The sequence below is a fragment of the Chionomys nivalis genome, chromosome 4 (genome assembly GCF_950005125.1).
Source record: "Chionomys nivalis chromosome 4, mChiNiv1.1, whole genome shotgun sequence".
NCBI lineage: Eukaryota > Metazoa > Chordata > Mammalia > Rodentia > Cricetidae > Chionomys > Chionomys nivalis.
Genome location: NC_080089.1, coordinates 64,689,415 through 64,707,640, shown reverse-complemented (window position 1 = coordinate 64,707,640; position 18,226 = coordinate 64,689,415). Strand labels below are relative to the sequence as shown.

At 42.3% G+C, this 18,226-nt stretch overlaps 1 protein-coding gene across 1 annotated transcript in view; it reads right to left on the bottom strand.

Annotated features, from left to right (window-relative positions):
* Positions 1–442: 442 nt before the first annotated feature.
* The window catches only part of Mtfmt (mitochondrial methionyl-tRNA formyltransferase), an 18,942-nt gene continuing 1,158 nt past the window's right edge, over positions 443–18,226 (bottom strand). Inside the window, 9 exon segments of the mRNA XM_057767734.1 lie at positions 443–874; positions 877–1,038; positions 4,074–4,156; positions 4,983–5,061; positions 11,835–11,926; positions 15,115–15,190; positions 15,868–15,970; positions 16,850–16,972; positions 17,814–18,023. Coding sequence (XP_057623717.1) covers positions 842–874; positions 877–1,038; positions 4,074–4,156; positions 4,983–5,061; positions 11,835–11,926; positions 15,115–15,190; positions 15,868–15,970; positions 16,850–16,972; positions 17,814–18,023 — 961 coding nt within the window. The 3' untranslated portion in view covers positions 443–841.

The following is an 18,226-nucleotide window of genomic DNA, read 5'->3' as shown; positions in this document are numbered from 1 at the left end:
TCCAGCAATGATAAAAATCCAAAGAGGAATGTCTGGCAGAACTTGCTATGTAGCTGAGGATGACTGAACTTCTGATCATCCTGCTTCCACTTCTTAAGTGCTGGGACTCGAGGCGTGCACCACTATGTGGTTTGTGTGGTGGTGGGGATCAAACCTAGAACTTAACACAGGCTAAGCAGGGCACTTTACTTAGCTAGGCCCTCAGTCTTTGAACGCACCATTTTTGTTTGCTTGTTTTGCTTTGAAGACGGTTTCTCTGTGTAGCCCTGGCTGTCCTGGAACTCACTCTGTAGACCAGGCTGGCCTTGAACTCAGAGATCCACCTGCCTCTGCTTTCTGAGTGCTGGGATTAAAGGCATGCACCACCACTGCTGGCTACATGCACCATTTTTAAATACCCTTTTAGACTATAGACATACCATTTAGTTGCTTTGCTCTTCAAAACACAGAATCTCCTTTAAGCTGAACATTATAAATACAAATTTTATTAAATTTCTTTTGTTATTCACATAGAAAAGGCTGCTTTTAACTTACACACAAAAAATGGAGAGCTCAGAATTTCCACCATCTTGATAACCATTTTCCCTTTCTCCAACAGTATCCACCATCTTGATAACCATTTTTCCTTTCTCCAATGGTGTCTACCATCTTGTTAACCATATTCCCTTTCTCCAATGGTGTCCACCATCTTGATAACCATATTCCCTTTCTCCAATGGTGTCCACCGTCTTGATAGCCATTTTTGCTTTCTCCAAATGATGTCAACTTTCAAAGTCGGTTGCTTATAAATAAAGCTTTTAAATTCAAGTGTGTAATAGGTCCTTGTCCATCTCCTTTCTAGCTACTTAATGCACTGTTGCATAGCAACAACTTGGTTTTCTGATGCATCTTTGTTGGAAGTCTGAGAGTCTGAAATCTGCACTGGCTTGGGTGAGCATGGGGATTCTTCTGGTACCACGCATGCAAATATCCATTGTAGAAATCAGTAGCCGTTAGTGTTTTCTTAAGCATTACTGATCGTACTCCGATCCAGCTATCCTAAAGGGCAAAGGACAGACAGTGACTAGACAGTGGGGGCAAAACCTGAAAATGAAATAAACTGTACTTTATAAAATGTATCAGGCATGGTGGTGTAGCCTTTAATTCTAGCACTGGAGAAATAGGCAGGCTAGACAGATCTCTGAGTTTGAGGCAAGCCAGGGATACAGAGTGAGACCCCATCTTAAAAAAACAAAACAAAAAACCCCAAAACCCCCAAAACATAATAGAAAGCATTGCTTTTACTAGATGAAAAGAACATACCTTGTCTCTAAAGGTTCCTTGTGAAGGAATAACAACTGCCCTGACCTATTTCAACAAAGGGAATAGAATAAAAAATTCTATTTGCAAGGTGCTTTAGTCTTCTGAGTAGGTCCACATATCTTACTGTGAATAGTTATCAAATCATAACAAACCAAGGCCCAAGAGCTGGCTCAGCAGTTAAGAGTGTGCACTGCTCTTCCAAAGGACCAAGTTTGATTCTCAGGACCCATTATCAGGTCGCTCACTACCTGTAACTGCCTGTAATTCCAGCTCTGGGGGAATTCAACACTCTGGCCTCTACGGGCACCTACACTCATACTCATACAATATTTTTTTCAATTTAAAAACAAATAATCTAAGAGGTAGGCAGAAGATGTCAGTGCTAGCTGTTCAATGTCAGCACTAGATTAGAAAAAGGATGCCTGAACTGGGGAGGCTCTTCCAGAGTACCCAGGATCAATTTCCCAGCATCCACAGGGCAGCTCATAACTGTCTGTAACGTCATAGAAATGGGTTAATTTAAGATGTAAGAGCTAGGGCTGGAGAGATGGCTCAGCGGTTAAGAGCACTGACTGCTCTTCCAAAGGTCCTGAGTTCAATTCCCAGCAACCACATGGTGGCTCACAACCATCTGTAATGAGGTCTGGTGCCCTCTTCTGGCCTGCAGGCACACACACAGACAGAATATTGTATACATAATAAATAAATAAATTAAAAAAAAAGATGTAAGAGCTAGCTAGAAATATGCTTGAGCCATCAACCAAACAGTGTTGTAATTAATATAGTTCTGTGTGATTATTCGGGTCTGGGTGGCTGGGAAACCAATGCACAGTCTCTGCCTACACAAAACACCAATGCACATAAAAATAAATATAAAAAAGAAAGAGAGGGAGAGAGAAGAGAGAGAAAGCAATGTCTGAATGTCTGCAGCTGGAGGGTACTTTTCCAAGGTAACAAATGGTAAGAGTCAAATTCACAAGTTCCCCAGCCACAGCTGCTTCTGTGGTGCTTCCTCACAGCAACAGAACATGATGAGGACAAGGCCCTTGCTAACTGTTGAGGGTTAAAGTGGGACTCAGGCCGTGTGGTCACTCAAGAAGATGCTCTGATGACTAATATCAGATAAGGAGCTTATTAATAAATTACTAAAAAATCACTCTTTCAGAAATCCATTGTTATGGGTAGCAATGATAAAATTTATCACTTTCAAAAATTATGCTGGAGATTCCACTGTTTAAGAAAACTACCTATTAGCTTAATCTGATAAGTCATTAATTAAGTAATGTGAAGAGACTCTATAACCAATGCAATTTTTTTTCTTGGTTTTTCGAGACAAGGTTTGTCTGTGTAGTCCTGGCTATCTGTAGATCAGACTGACCTTGAACTCAGAGATCCGCCTGTCTCTGCCTCCTGAGTGCTGAGATTAAAGGCAAGCACAACTACTGCCACACAACCAATGTAATCTTTTTTTGTTGTTTTTTTTCAAGACAGGGTTTTTCCGTGTAGCTTTGGAGCCTGTCCTGGAACTCGCTCTGCAGACCAGGCTGGGCTCGAACTCACAGAGATCTGCCTGTCTCTGCCACCTGAGTGTTGGGATTAAAGGCGTGCGCCACCACCACCTGGCCCAATTTTTTTTTTAAATATTTATTTATTTACTATGTATACAATATTCTGTCTGTATGCCTGAAGGCCAGAAGAGGGCGCCAGACCTCTTTACAGATGGTTGTGAGCCACCATGTGGTTGCTGGGAATTGAACTCAGGACCTTTGGAAGAGCAGGCAATGCTCTTAACCACTGAGCCATCTCTCCAGCCCCCAATGCAATTCTTAAAGCATTTAATTTAATGCTTGGTGCTGAAGTAGTTGATCCATAATCAGAGAGAGCTCTGGGCCTAACATAGGCTTACAGCCCATCCCCCATGACATACTCCCTCCTAATCCCTCAAATCCTTTCAAAAAGTTCCAAGCATTCAAATACATGAGCTCATGGGGGCCAATCTCATTCAAACCACCACAAATGGTAAATGGAAAGCTTGGTGTGGTGGTACATACCTCTAATACTGAAAGACTTTGAGGCACCTTAGCATCACTGCACCCCCTTTCCTGGGAACCAGGCCCTTAGCATTACTGCACCCCCCTTCCTGGGAACCAGGCCCTTAGCATTACTGCACCCCCCTTCCTGGGAACCAGGACCCTGGTAACCAACCACGCGTGCACGGGAGCTTAGAGTACTTTCCATCCCCTTTGTAGTCTTTCTTCAATAGACCCGGACCCTGGAACTGGGGTGAGACGACCTGCAGGTGTTCCTCCTTGTTATCGCCATAACATTGATCAAGTAGAGTTAGCTGACCATTGAATGAACTAGTCAAAATAGTTGACAAATGATTTTTGGACTTTCCCTTTGATTCTGTACTACCCCCTCCCTGATTTTGAGGTTTTTCCTTTAAAAGAGCTTGTGATAGACAAAGCGGGCGTCCTTCTCCTCTAGGGGCTGAGGGACCTCTGCCGTGTCAGAATAAAAATTCCTCTTGCTATTGCATCAACCGTGCTGAGAGTGTCTCTTGGTCTTGGGGCGACCTCCTCCTTGGTGGGGCTTTAGGGCCCAACAATACCAACACTCAGGAGGCTGAGGCGGGAGAGTCAGTTTTAGGCCACACATTGAGTTCAAGGCTGGCCTAGACCACTTAGTAAGACCTCATCTCAAAAGAAAAGGAAAAAGAAATTGCCAAGTCAGTAAAACAAGCACAGTAACTGGAAGCCGAGTCAGCGTACCTTGCAGTGAACCAGCAGCATCTGCGATTGTCTGTGGTATACCACTGATCCTGGAGCCACTGTTTGTCCTGTTAATTTGGGGTCTAACAGGGGAGACAGGGAAAAACACAAGAGAAACAGAGAAATAAATCATGGTACTTCCTAAAAATCAAAAACATCTTGGTAGTGGGATAGAACAGGTATGGCACTTGCAAGACCCTGGGCTCCATCTCCAGCACTGATAACAAAATTTAAAAAATGAACAAAAAGAATCTTCAGAGGCAGAACTAACGATGGAAAGGACACACTTACTGAGGTCCCAACTCTGCAAACCCAAACCTAGAGCCAGGTGCTCTGGCTACATTACGGACCCAAAGGAAGTGTTCCACACATAAGACGCTACAGTCCTTTGCTCTGTCTCCCAAGGATCACCTTCAGTGCCGAATCTGTTTAGCACTGTCATTTTGACAGATGAACTGCCTAGCAGTGGAACAACTCACAGGATGTCGAAGACTTACAATGGGTCCACCCACTGCCTCTGGACTAGAACAGTGCCCACTGCAGCCCACAGACAGAAGAGCTGAGGGACCTCAGAAGGAACTGTAGGCTGGGATGCTGTGCTCTCGCTGCACTGTCCATACGTTTTCACTATGATATTCACCAGCACGAAATCAACTAAGTCATTCCTCAGCTCTCCAGTCCTGTGCAAGAGGACACAGAGCTCCAACCTCCAGGGTTCATGTGATGATTGCAAAGGGTAAGACAAAGGACTGTGAGTGTCTGTGAGGTGTTATTACTACTGCACTAAAAAACCAAAACACAAATCCTTATGTTTAGTGAATATCGAAAATTAGAAATATGGGTGGAGCGGCAAACCTGACACAGTTTTAAATGGATTGTAGTGAAAATTTGCCAGCTATTCAAAAGTACCTGTGAGGATGGAGTTGTTAACTTCTACTAGATCCAGAAGTTTAACGGTGTTCTCCAACCAGAGTGTCTGCAATGGAACCTGCAATTGGAATGGAAGGACTCATGAAGGAATGCATTCAGCTCCCAAGGCCTTTTGACACTGCTGCATATTAACTCACTCTGACTTTCTTCCACAATCTGATGCTCAATCGCTAATCTGCTGAAACAGAGCCTGAATATGACAGTCTGTTTCGTTTCTGCAATATGTATAAGATCTCAAGTTTTATGTAAGTAGCCTTAATAGTTCCACTTAAACATTTATGCTCAGCCAGGCACAACTCTAATCCCAGTACTTGGGAGGCAGAGGCAGGCGTTTCTCTCTGAGTTCAAGGCTAGCCTGGTCTACATAGAGCTAGTTCCAGGACAGGGTCCAAGCTACAGAGAAACCCTGTCTCAAAAAACCAAACCAAAAAGCCCACCCCCAAAATAATTTATGCTCAATATGAGGGCAAGAATTAAAATATTTGTGTTAAAATTTCAGAAAGTGATAGGATTTTATATTTTCACCACAAGAGGAAAGTGCTGGCAGGCGGTGGCGGCACACGCCTTTAATCCCAGCATTTGGGAGGCAAAGGCAGATGGATTTCTGTTAGTTTGAGGCCAGCCTGTTCTATAAGAGCTAGTTCCAGGACAGGCTCCAAAGCTACAGAGAAACCCTGTCTTGAAAAAACAAAAACAAAAAACAAAAAGGAAGGCACTGTTGACAGTTTGATGTGTATTGTCTCCACATCATTACTCTCCTCGCATCAAATGTTATTAGCACAAAGACCTGGAACATGGCTGTCAGTGTATGTGTGTCTCTTTCACCTGAGCATTTGCTCAGCATCCTATCTACAATACCTTTATAAAAGACATTTCAGTTATTTCTAATTTCTTGCTATTTCAGACAGCAGCTTCTTGCTGCCAGTTTCTAAACTGCAGAGCTGGCTGGCTGAGTAGAAGACATTTGCTATTAAGCCAGATGGCCTGAGTCCTGTCTGACGGCCACTCATGATGGAAGGAGAGAATTGATTTCTGAAAGTTGTCCTCTGAACAACACACGCATGCCATGGCAGACACACGTGTGCACACATACAGAGACGGCTTTGTAGAGACACCTTTAGAAACATATACCTTTTTAATATGGGAGGTCCTTCTGTATATGTGTTGCTTTTATTGGTTAATGAATAAGGAAACTGCCTTGGCCTGTGATAGGGCAAAAGAGTAGAGCTAGGAGGGGAAAACTAAACTGAATGTGGGGAGAAAGAAGGCGGAGTCAAGAGAAGCCATGGAACTGCCACAGGAGAAAGATGTGAGTTGTAGCCAGAACCTTGCCAGTATGACATGAGCCTCATGGTAAAATACAAAATAATAAAAATGGGTTAATTTAATATGTAAGAGCTTGCTTGGAATATGCTAGAGTCATTGGCCAAGCAGTGATTTAATTAATACAGTTTCTGTGTGATTATTTTGGGGCTGAGCAGCTGGAAATGAACAAATTGGCATACCAACATGGTACTGACTAAATCCACATAAAACCTGAGAGGGCTTGGAAAGAAATTCTAGACACTAAAAAACAAAGTTTAGCAGCACTTTTTTTCAGATGGGTTCTGCTTGCTGGCAGCATGCTGCAGCTCTTTTAAGTGAGGTTTTCCTGATTCAGCGGTTAAGAAAAAAAAGCTGCGCAGTTTTGAAATGGTGGCTTCCTGGGCTGCATGAACTCTGGCTCTGTCAGGAGGCCAAGCATTTTATGGGGTTTGTGGGTATCATGCTGCAAGTTACTTGGTGGCAGCATGTGCCAACTGGTTGGTTATCAGAGTTGAGGTGGTGAGAGTGGCTCCCACTTGGCAGTCTCAGAGGCAGTGAATGGACATCCACCATGTTGGACTGGGTAGAGCAAGTAGGCAGGGCCCTAGCACTTAGCATTTTAAGATGCACTTCTGGTCAGAAAATAATTACAGATACATAATAAAGACAGATTCAGATATAAAAGACCTCTAAACAAGACAGAGTGTTTAAAAAATGTATATAGGCTTGGGAGAGAGAAGAAAAAGAGTAAAGAGAAAGTAAATGTAATATAAAAGAGTAAGATTAAAGGAGTAAAGATAATAAAATAAATATTAACTTGTAGAAAAAGTAATAGAGTAAGAAAAATAAGCCACGTAAACATGGAATATACACAGGGAGTCTGGATTATGTATATTATTGTGTTTTCTTTGAATTTTTTGACTGTGAAGGAGCTAACGACAGAGAGACATTTCATTGTATGGACTACAAAGTTAAACCAACATAATGGTATCCTGACTTCAAAATTTGGATCTAAGGATATGTTGCTTTGGAAAAGAGGGTCTTCCATTTCCACAGAGGATGAGAGTCTGTAGAATCCTTCCAAACAAATGTGGTTTGATAGACCAAAACCACCTGAAATGTCTCTGTGAACCCCCCTAAAAAATTACTTCACCCAACAAAATCAGGAAGCAATTTGAAGAGAACTACACCCAAATTTCCAAATATTATTTATAAATGTTTGTTTACATTTAAAAGGGGATATGCTATAGAAATGAATACTTTGCATTGGTATGTGTCTTGGTTTATTGATACAAATTTAAGGTCAATTTTGTTATACTGTGTATATGTATTTCTGATCTTGATTAAGGTACTGTGTTTGTATAGCTCATTTAAAAATGTAATGTATAATTAAGAAATATAGGTTAGGTGGGCAGTGGTGGCACATGCCTTTAATCCCAGCACTCAGGAGGCAGAGGCGGGTGGATCTCTTGAGTTCGAGGCCAGCCTAGTCTATAAGAGCTAGTTCCAGGACAGGCTCCAAAGCTACAGAGAAACCCTTTCTCGAAAAAAGAAAGAAAGAAAGAAAGAAAGAAAGAAAGAAAGAAAGAAAGAAAGGAAGGAAGGAAGGAAGGAAGGAAGGAAGGAAGGAAGGAAGGAAGGAAAGGAAGGAAGGAAGGAAGGAAGAAAGGAAGAAAGAAAGAAAGACAGGCTAATAGATAATCATCTATAATAGTCAAGCTTGTAGTCATGTTAGTTAGGTTTTCTAGATGTACAGAGATGTATTTCAGATTCTTCAAACCTTTCAAAAACTATAGAATGTGGCATTTAAAATGTTTTAAGGACTTAGGACTTTTCATGACAATGAGACACATCTCCTCCTGGCAGCACCAATTACTTCAATAGGAAGATTGAAGAGGCTCCTTATGGAGTTTGTTAGCCATTTGGGCAAGAAACTGCTCTTGCCTGGACTGCTTGATGGTATACTGTATGAACTGGACATGCAGGACCCACAGAGAAATGTCTGCTGAACTTGTCTAAAGGTAAGACTGTCCTTCGGGTTCCTGCTTCATAAAAGAGACATTCTGTAGGACACAGAAAAAAGTGACTGACAAACTGCCAACATAGGCAAAACAGTCTTTCAAATTTCCTGCTTCATGGAAAGGTCTGCCAGATGCTATGGGCCTGTAGGCTGAAGATTGGATGCTCCAACGGTACAGAAAAACTTTGGGTGACTGTCTAGGCAGCGAGATGTCTCTGTCAATTCTAAAGTTTTGGAAGTTGCTTACAATGAACTTATTTTTTACTTAGGTAATATTATATCCTTCTGAGGTCTTTGATGGAGTTGAAGAATAGACAGTTTAGTTTTCTTTAGTTATGATAAAAGATAAAGTAGATATAAATATTGTTAACTGTAATTCTTGCCTAATACCTGTTTTGTTATACGTATTTTTACTAAGTTAAAGTTAAAACTCTCCTTTTTATTTAAACAGAAAAGGGGAAATTATATGGGAAGTCCTTCTGTATATGTGTTGCTTTTATTGGTTAATGAATAAAGAAACTGCCTTGGCCTATGATAGGGTAAAAGAGTGGAGCTAGGAGGGGAAAACTAAACTGAATGCAGGGAGAGAAGGTGGTGTCAAGAGAAGCCAGGTAGCCCCACTGGAGACAGATGCTGGAACTTACCTGGTAAGTCCCAGTCTCGTGGCGATACACAGATTAATGGAGATGGGTTAATTTAAGATATGAGTTAGCCAGAAATACGCTTAAGCTATAGGCCAAACAGTATTGCAAATAATAAGGTTTCTGTGTGATTATTTTGGTTCTGGGAAGCCGGGAACAATCAAGCAGCCTCCTACAACACCTTTTTGTTTGTTTTTCTTTTTTTTTTTTTTTTTTTTTTTTTTGGTTTTTCGAGACAGGGTTTCTCTGTGGCTTTGGAGCCTGTCCTGGAACTAGCTCTGTAGACCAGGCTGGTCTCGAACTCACAGAGATCCGCCTGCCTCTGCCTCCCGAGTGCTGGGATTAAAGGCGTGCGCTTGTTTGTTTTTCAAGACAGGGTTTCTCTGTGTAACAGCTCTGGCTATCTTGGAACTCACTCTGTAGACCAGGCTGGCCTCGAACTCACAGAGATCCACCTGCCTCTGCCTTCTGAGGGTTGGGATTAAAGTCATGCACTACCACATCGGGCTTAAGCAATTTAATATTTTAAAAAGTGTGGAATGGAGAGAAGGACCAAAGGTTAAGAACACTGGGTGCTCTTCCAGAGGATCTAGGTTCAATTCCCAAACCCACATGGTAGCTCATAATTCTCTGTAACTCCAGTCCCAGGTGATCAAATACCCTCCTCTAGCCAACAAGAGCACCAAGGACACATATGGTACAAAGATGTACAAGCAGACAAAATGCCCATATATATCAAATCAAATCAAATCAAATTAAGGTAGAGTCACTGGGCCTCCAAATAAGACTAGAGAGATGGCTTAGTGGTTAGGAGAGCTTGCTGTAAAATCATGAGGATGGGAGTTCACACTCCAGAACGAATGTGCATACGTGTATCCACACAAGCCTGAAACCTAGGAAGCTGCCGTAACTGCAGCTCCAAAGCATCAGATGGTCTCCCCTGGTCTCTGTGCATGCATGGGCATGTGCACCTGTACACACATGCTCATATACTCAGACACACAAGGACACACATAAAGAAATGAAATAAATCTTAAATAAAAAGAAACAGCTTCCACTGGCAAGGGCTATCTAGCCACCCCAGTAGTACTATTTATTAGCTAATCCACTCCCCACAATGTGAAATGCCATCTTTGCTACTTTAACACATTTACAATATAAACAAACGTGTTGTTGATTGAAAGTTTAATAAAAATCAACATAACAGGAAATTATTTCTCTCAGTTTCTCTGTGTTCACTTATTTTCAGACCATACGTTGATGCTGAATTTTTAAAACATTAAGTATATGTGTGGGAGCCGGGCGGTGGTGGCGCACGCCTTTAATCCCAGCACTCGGGAGGCAGAGGCAGGCGGATCTCTGTGAGTTCGAGACCAGCCTGGTCTACAAGAGCTAGTTCCAGGACAGGCTCCAAAACCACAGAGAAACCCTGTCTCGAAAAACCAAAAAAAAAAAAAAAAAAAAGTATATGTGTGGAAACAGAGGGATCTAGAGTTCAAAGCCAGTCTGGGTTACACAGTGAAACTGTCTCAAATAAACAAAGAAGGAAGGAAGGAAGGAAGGAAGGAAGGAAGGAAGGAAGGAAGGAAGGAAGGAAGGAAGGAAGGAAAAGAAACAAAGAAGCCAGGTATTGGCTTCTATCTGTAACCCCAGCACTTAGAAGTTTAATGCAGGAGGACGCCTGAATGTGAGGGCAATGTAGACTACACAGTGAGCTCCAAGTCAGTCTGGATCAAAGTGAGACCTGATCTCCAAACAAACAAGCAAATATGGGCCTGGAGATGACTTAGCAGTCAAGAGCAAGTGCTCTCCTCCATGGTTCGGGGCAGCGGCAGGATGTCTGAGAGGAGTTTCAGTGAGGGTCCAGTATTGAAGGTATAGCAAAAGCCAGAGGCCTTGAGCCAGACCAATAACTCACTGCAATAAACATTTGCAAGAAAAGCTGCTTAGGCAAAAGAGTATGTGTGTGGTACACCACAGCTCCCAGTGCCACTGCGACAGTTGAATATGTGATGGAGAGGCCAGCGAGACAGGAATCTTTTTTTTTTTTAAATTATTATTACTGTTTTAATTTTTCCCTTCTCTTTTGTGGGGGAGGATACAAGGGTTGAGAGTACACATGGAAGGGCTGGGAAATGAGTGGGACTGGGGTGCATGATGTGACATTCCCAAAGAATCAATAAATAAATTATGTTAGAAAAAAGAAGAGCAAGTGCTGTTCTTGCAGAAGATTCAGACTCAGTTCCTAGTGCCCATGCTGGATGGCTCACAGTCACCCCAAACTCCAGCACTAGGGAGATCTGGTGCCCTTTTCTGGCTTCCATAGGTATGGCAATCGTGCACATGCCTATGTGCGTACATACACACATACACCCTACCCTGAACACACATATACACATAATTAAAAATAAAATCTTCTACAAAGTGAGTTCTAGGAAAGCCAGGATTTTACACAGAGAAACCTTGTCTCAAAAAAAATAAAATAAAACAGACAACCCTCTACCAAAAAAAAAAAAAAAAAAAATCAAAAACCCCCAAAAATCTTTTTATGAAATACTGACCAGAGGCAGAAAACTGAACTAGTTGGAGTTACAACCTTAAGGTTCACTGCTTACTAACTGGCCACACCTAAGTTACTTAATTTTGTTTTTATTCTCCTTGTCTATGACAGGGAATCAAACCTGCTTAGGAAATACTGAAGAATGTACACCTGAAAGCACTTTGTGAATTCCAAGACCTTTGTCAAAACTTAAAATTTAAAGTTTAAGAAAATTTCCTAGGTTTAGTTTATAAAATTTACTCCTAAATAAAAATACCCAGAAAGGAAACAATATGGTAAAAACACAATCCAAACTTTCAACTCACTATATCCCCAACGGCGAGGTGAAGTCTGAGTACTTGCTCTGAGGTTTGTTCCTCCCACTTGACACAGCTGGTGCCAGCAGAAACCTTAGGGGCTGAGAGACGAGAAAAGAGCAAGAATGAACATGGTTCCGTGTTCATGAACTGACAAGAGTGAGGCTGAATCACGAGCAGAAGAGAATGCTCAACTTTGGCATATGCCTACAACTTGCTACCATATGGCATAAAAGTAGACCTGACAACCCCAGAGAGGAACCCTTCTAACTATGACTCAACTCCAGAGAGCGCAGGCAAGACAGCTTATCAAGTAAAGGCGCTTGCTTCCAAGTCTGACAACCTGAGCTCATAGCCTGGAACCTCCATGGCAGGAGAACCAGCTCCCGAAAACCATTCTCTGGTCACACAGAGCCATGGCACACACATTTGCCTCTGTACAATAAATGAAGAAAATAATTTATCAGCTCAGAGCAATAAGATGGTTATGTTAGACTTATAGAAACAAACTTTTTTAGCAGATTGTGGTAGTGTACACCTTTGATCCCAGCACTCTGGAGGCAGAGGCAGGCAGGTCTTTGTGAGTTTAAGGCCAACCTGGTCTACAGAGCAAGTTTCAGAACAGCCAAAGGGTGCAAAGTAAGACTCTGTCTCAAAAAAAACAAAACTAGACAAATAAATAAAGCAAGCATTTTTTAAAAAGACAAAAATAAACAATATGCCAGGCAGTGGTGGGTCACACCTTTAATCCCAGCACTTGGGAGTCAGAGACAGGCGGATCTCTGTGAGTTCAAGGCCAGCCTGGTCAACAGAGCTACACAGAGAAATCCTGTCTTGGGAAAAAAAAAAAAAACAAAAACAATATAAGTTAAAGTTAAAAAATGTCGAACTGAAAGAACATGTAGTCCATATTACAGAGGCTAAACTTCAGTATTATATACATGGATCTAAATAGGCAGGAGAAAAAGACAAAATCTCCTAAGGAAATTGGGAACATGGGGGTCAGGGGAGACCCAGGTAGAAGGGGAAAGGAGAGGAAGAGAGGAGAGTGGAGAGAAAAATGTATAGTGCAGTAAAACCAATAAAAAAAGGAAAATAAAATACTCCTAATAAGTGAAAAGGAATAAATGAGAATCCTGATGGAGAAAGAAGGGCAGCAGTCAAGTTCCCCCTTGGAAGAGGAAATATGAAGCATGCAAATACTCACTAAGCACATAAAAATATCAATGTCACTTGCAGAAGCCATGTACAGTAAAACAACTCCAGTATTTTATTTACCCATTTTCTGAGAAAGGGTTTTACTAGATAGCCCAGGTTGGCCTTGAACTGGAGATTCCTCTGCCTCGGCTTCCTGGGATTACAGGGATGTATCACAACACTTAACTTTAGTCTCATCTGCTGGATGAAAGACTGGAAACAGCTCACACAGCCTTACGGGGCTCTGCGAATAAATTACAATAGAGCCACACAACCAAAAATTCTGCCGATAAAGACAAAAAAAAGCAGGGCCTGGAGAGGCGCTCATTTGTTGCTCTTTGGTTCCCAGCATCCACAGGGCGACTCACAACCATTTGCAACCCCAGTTACAGAAAACCCTCTTTTGACACTATCCACATGTGGTGGTGTACACATACATACACACAACAAAAAATTCACACACATAAAAAGATCTTTTTAAAAAAAATTTAATTAAGGAAGCAGTATCAAAGATGTATTGTCAAGAGCAAAATTCAATAAAAAGTAAATGCATTAATTAAAAGCAGAAAGATAGTAAATTGTTGTTGTTGTTGTTTGGATAGGCTTTCTCTGTGCAGCCCTGAGAGCCCTGAAACTCACTCCGTAGACCAAGGCTGGCCTCCAACTCAGAGATCCACCTGCTTCTGCCACCCAAGTGTTGGGATTAAAGGCATATGCCACCACTAGTAATGTTTTTTAAATAAACAAAAAGGCCAAGTGTGATGCCATACACCTGTAAGTCCACAACTTGGGGGATAAATGCAGGAGAAGCAGGAATCTAAGGTCATCCTGAACAATATAGCCAGCCTGGGCTCCGTGAGACCATGACTCAAAAAGTCAAATTCAGAAACAACAAAGCAAAGAGAAAGATAGACAGCAACTGAATCCTAAGGCAATCTCATCTTAACTCAGAAGAATCTTTGTTATGATTTGGTTGAGGCTTCAGCACTATGCAAACACTCTTCTGGAGCTACACCTTGAGCCCTTTTGGTATTAAAATTTGTTTTTCAAAAACTACATTTTTAGGTGTGGTAGTACATGCCTATAATCCCAGCATTAGGGAGGCTGAGGCAGGAGGATGGATGTGATTTCTAAGCTATCCTGGGTAAGATCCTGACTCAAAACAAAAAAGAAACTCAAAACACACCAAAAATTGTGTATGTTTTGGTAACTAATTAGGATCATACTAGCAAAAACTAAAGATTCAAGCAGTCTTAAAAATGTGTTCCTGGGGGGGAGGGGCTGGAGATGGCTCGGCAGTAGCTGGCTGTCCTTCTAGAGGACCTGAGTTCAATTCCCAGCACCCACATGGCGGCTCACAGCTGTCTGTAACTCTAAGGTCTGACACCCTCACACAGACATACATGCACACCAATGCACATAAAATAAAAATTTAAAAGTTAAAAAAAATGTGTTCCTTGATCCTAGTTTGTGTGTGTGTGTGTTTTAAGCAGATATAAAATCGATTCTTGAACATTTAGGAAAACCTGTGTGGACTGGATATTGGATACTACCTACCAACCAGGACATGTTCGATGCCTTCTTCATTTTAAAGGATTAAAATTTTTATTTTCATTTTACACCTATGAGCATTTGGCCTGCATGTATGCCTCTTTGTGGATCACATCCATGTAGTGCTACATGGGTCAGAAAAGGACATCAGATATCCTGGGACTAGAGTTACAATGGCTGTGAGCTGCCATATTGCTGCTGGGTGTCTATTTGCATCCTCTACAAAAGCAGCCATTGCTCCTAACCCCAGCCACCTCTCCAAGAGTGCATGCTGATGAATTTATACCTGCAAGTGAGCAAACAGAATTTAAAATATATACACTAAATATACAGACAGGAAGGTATGGAGCAAATAGGATCTACATGCTTCTTAAAATGTTGGGGGAAATGTTGAGGATGAAGCTATAGGCTAAGGGGGAGAGCCCACCAACCATTATCCGGGAAAGCACATACAAGACAGCGATGAAGACAGAGCCTTCAGCCACCACCGTGACAAACGAAACCTTTACAAGACGGCAGAGAGTCTGTGGCTCTCACTTACCATACGTCACTCCCTCAGCTGGCTGTGGCCTTCCGTTGTTCAGACTTTCAGGCAAACTTTTCAAAACTGAAATAAGCTACAAAAGGAGAGAGCACAGAGTATATTCAGCAGAACAAGGCAGACACATCACAGTTCGGTGCCATGAAGTCATCTGTCCCAGCAGAGAGTGGTGGCAAACTGACTTCACCTGTAAGGACCTGTGCTCGTGGACGGCTAACCCGGGAAGAATAAATACCTCACTATGAGATGGAGGGGACCTCTGAACATCGCCTATTTTATTGGAAAGCTTTGATTAAGCACCCACTCTGCAGTCCTCAATGGTCATGAATACTGAGCTAACTTTTAGGAAGTGAGGGAGAGGAAGCACTCTGCTGGTTGTTAAAAAAGAATCTCATTACCCCATGGACCTGGGGCTCCTGATTCTCCTGCCTCAGCCTCCTGAGTATGAGGTTACAGGTGAATATAACCATGTCTGGTCGTAAGCTCAGTCCTGATCTCACTTTCTCATGCGATTTTCTTTCTTTACAGCGTGCGCATGAACCAAGTGACAGTCAGAGGACTTTCAGTAGTCGGTTCTCTCAGGCTGCTGGACCTGGTGGCAAGCACCTTTACCTGCTGAGCCATCCCACTGCCATGCCCCTCCCCCACCAATAAAGCTTAAAAATTATAAATCATAAGATCACTTTTTCCCTCATATTGCTTAAGAAGCCTCCTAAACGCATGAAAAGGCAGGGTGGGGTGGGGGAACTGTACCATGCTGGCACCGAGTTTTGACAACACTGCTTCCAGTTCCTTTGATGTGCTCTTGGGAGGCACAGGGATGGTTTCCTGCTTGAGAATTGGGCCTATATCAAACCTAGCAAGAAAAAGGCAGCCAACGTTATTACTTGTTAGGACAATATGTTTGTCTACATAGCACAAAGAGAGCTAATTGCAGGCTACGACTCGAACTGTTAGCCATTCCAATTTGAGGTCACTCTGAAATATCTGAGACACCACCTCACAGGCAAGGTCGAGCGAGTGTGGGTGCACATGCTTTTAATCTAGGTCAACCAGGGATACACAGTGACTCTCTGAAAAAAAAAAAAAAAAAACACAAAACAAACATACAAAAAAAAAAAAAAACAAGCTCCAAATCCTTCTGTCATTTACATCATTTTATAGAAAATCAGGTGTTTAGAACTGGTCAGTGATGCCACATGCCTTTAATCACAGCATTCGGGAGGTAGAGGCAGGTGGATCTCTATGAGTTTGAGGGCAGCCTAGTCTACAAAGTGAGTTCCAGGACAGCCAGGGCTACAGAGAGAAACGCTATCTTGAAAAATCAAAAAAGAAAAAAAGGGGGGGGGGAGCTGGAGAGATGGCTCAGCCGTTAAGAGCATTGCCTGCTCTTCCAAAGGTCCTGAGTTCAATTCCCAGCAACCACATGGTGGCTCACAGCCATCTATAATGAGATCTGGTGCCCTCTTCTGGCCTGCAGACATACACGCAGACAGAATATTGTATACATAATAAATAGATATTAAAAAAAAGAAATCCAAGTGTTAATAATTCCAATGACAAATTTACAAGGACTTTAAAGAGACTGTATGAATCTCGAAGACATAAGGCTTATGTTAGAAATTAGGAATATTCAGAACAATCACTGGGGAATCACCCAAGTTAGCATATTCCAACCAGTCCCCAACCACCAAGGCCCCAGACAGACAACAAAATTCACATTAATAAGCTCTACCTTTTGGGTCTAACTTGCATAACTGTTACGCCAGTGACTGTGTCTCCATGAAGCACTGTATGGATTATCGGGGCGGGACCACGCCACCTCGGGAGGCAACTGGGATGTACGTTCAATATGCCACTGAGTTAGAAAAGGCAGAAATTAGTGTGGGAATTAGTTACTGCTACCAAACTAACATGCATTTTCATCATTCAACTTTCAAGAGCCTGGTATGATGGGGGCACATATTAACCCTGACATTTGGAAAGCTGAGGCAGAAGAACTGCTGTGAGTTCTAGGCCAGTCTGTGCCACAGATTGAGACCCTGTTTCAAAACAATCATCATCTGCAAAATACGTAATGCTTGTATCACCAAAACTATAAAACCTGTAGGGTTAGAAGCACATGACCTTGAGGTTTGCATCCCTAAAACTAAGTTAGGTAAGTTCACGCTCACCATAAGCAACCAGTGAATCTTAATTAAAAACTAGCCGAGCGGTTAAGAGCACCTATTGAGAGGACCCGAGAACTGGTTCCCAGCACTACAGTGGCTCACAATCATTCCTGACTCCAGTTCCAGAGAATCTGACACCCTCACAATCATTCCTGACTCCAGTTCCAGAGAATCTGACACCCTTTTTTGACCTCCCTGGACACCAGGCTCATACAGGGCACACACACATATTATGCAAGCAAAACACTCATACACATAAAATATCTATGCAAAATAATTTAATTTAAAAAAAACCACCAATACTCGGGAAGCAGGGGCAGGCGGATCTCTGTAAGTTCTAGGCCAGCCTGGTCTACAGAGTGAGTTCCAGGACAGCCAGAGTTACCTTGAGTGAGACCCTGTCTGGAAAGAATAAAACAAACAGAAAGGGGAGGGGGAGATAAAAGTTTCCATTATGGCCTTTTGGGTTCTAGACCCATTCATAGAGGCATGACCTCTACAATGTATTTCCTTATCAATAAAACTTACTAGGGAAACTTAAGAATAAGAGCCTCACTCAAAAGTCGGCCAAAAGAAGCCACCACTCCAACGTCGTATTCTCCGGATCCCACATCAGGCCACTCGTACACCGGGAGCCGGGACTGGATAGCGTACTGCTTCACTGGCAGTCCTTTGGGGGATGGTGAAGGCACTGTGACAACCTCCAGGCTTTCAATTAACTTTTCCTCTTCGTCATCTCTGAATCAGAAGATTAGAGACACATGCGACAGCGTTGAGCAGCTCACAGCTAGACTCCATGCAGAACAAAGCTATTCTTAGAACTAAACTCACGACTCGCTTATGGCTAAAATAATTAAAATTAGTACAAACAACAAATAGGGTTTTTCATTTAATTAAAAAAATAAACTTTATGGGGTTGGAGGGACGGCTCAGTGGTTAAG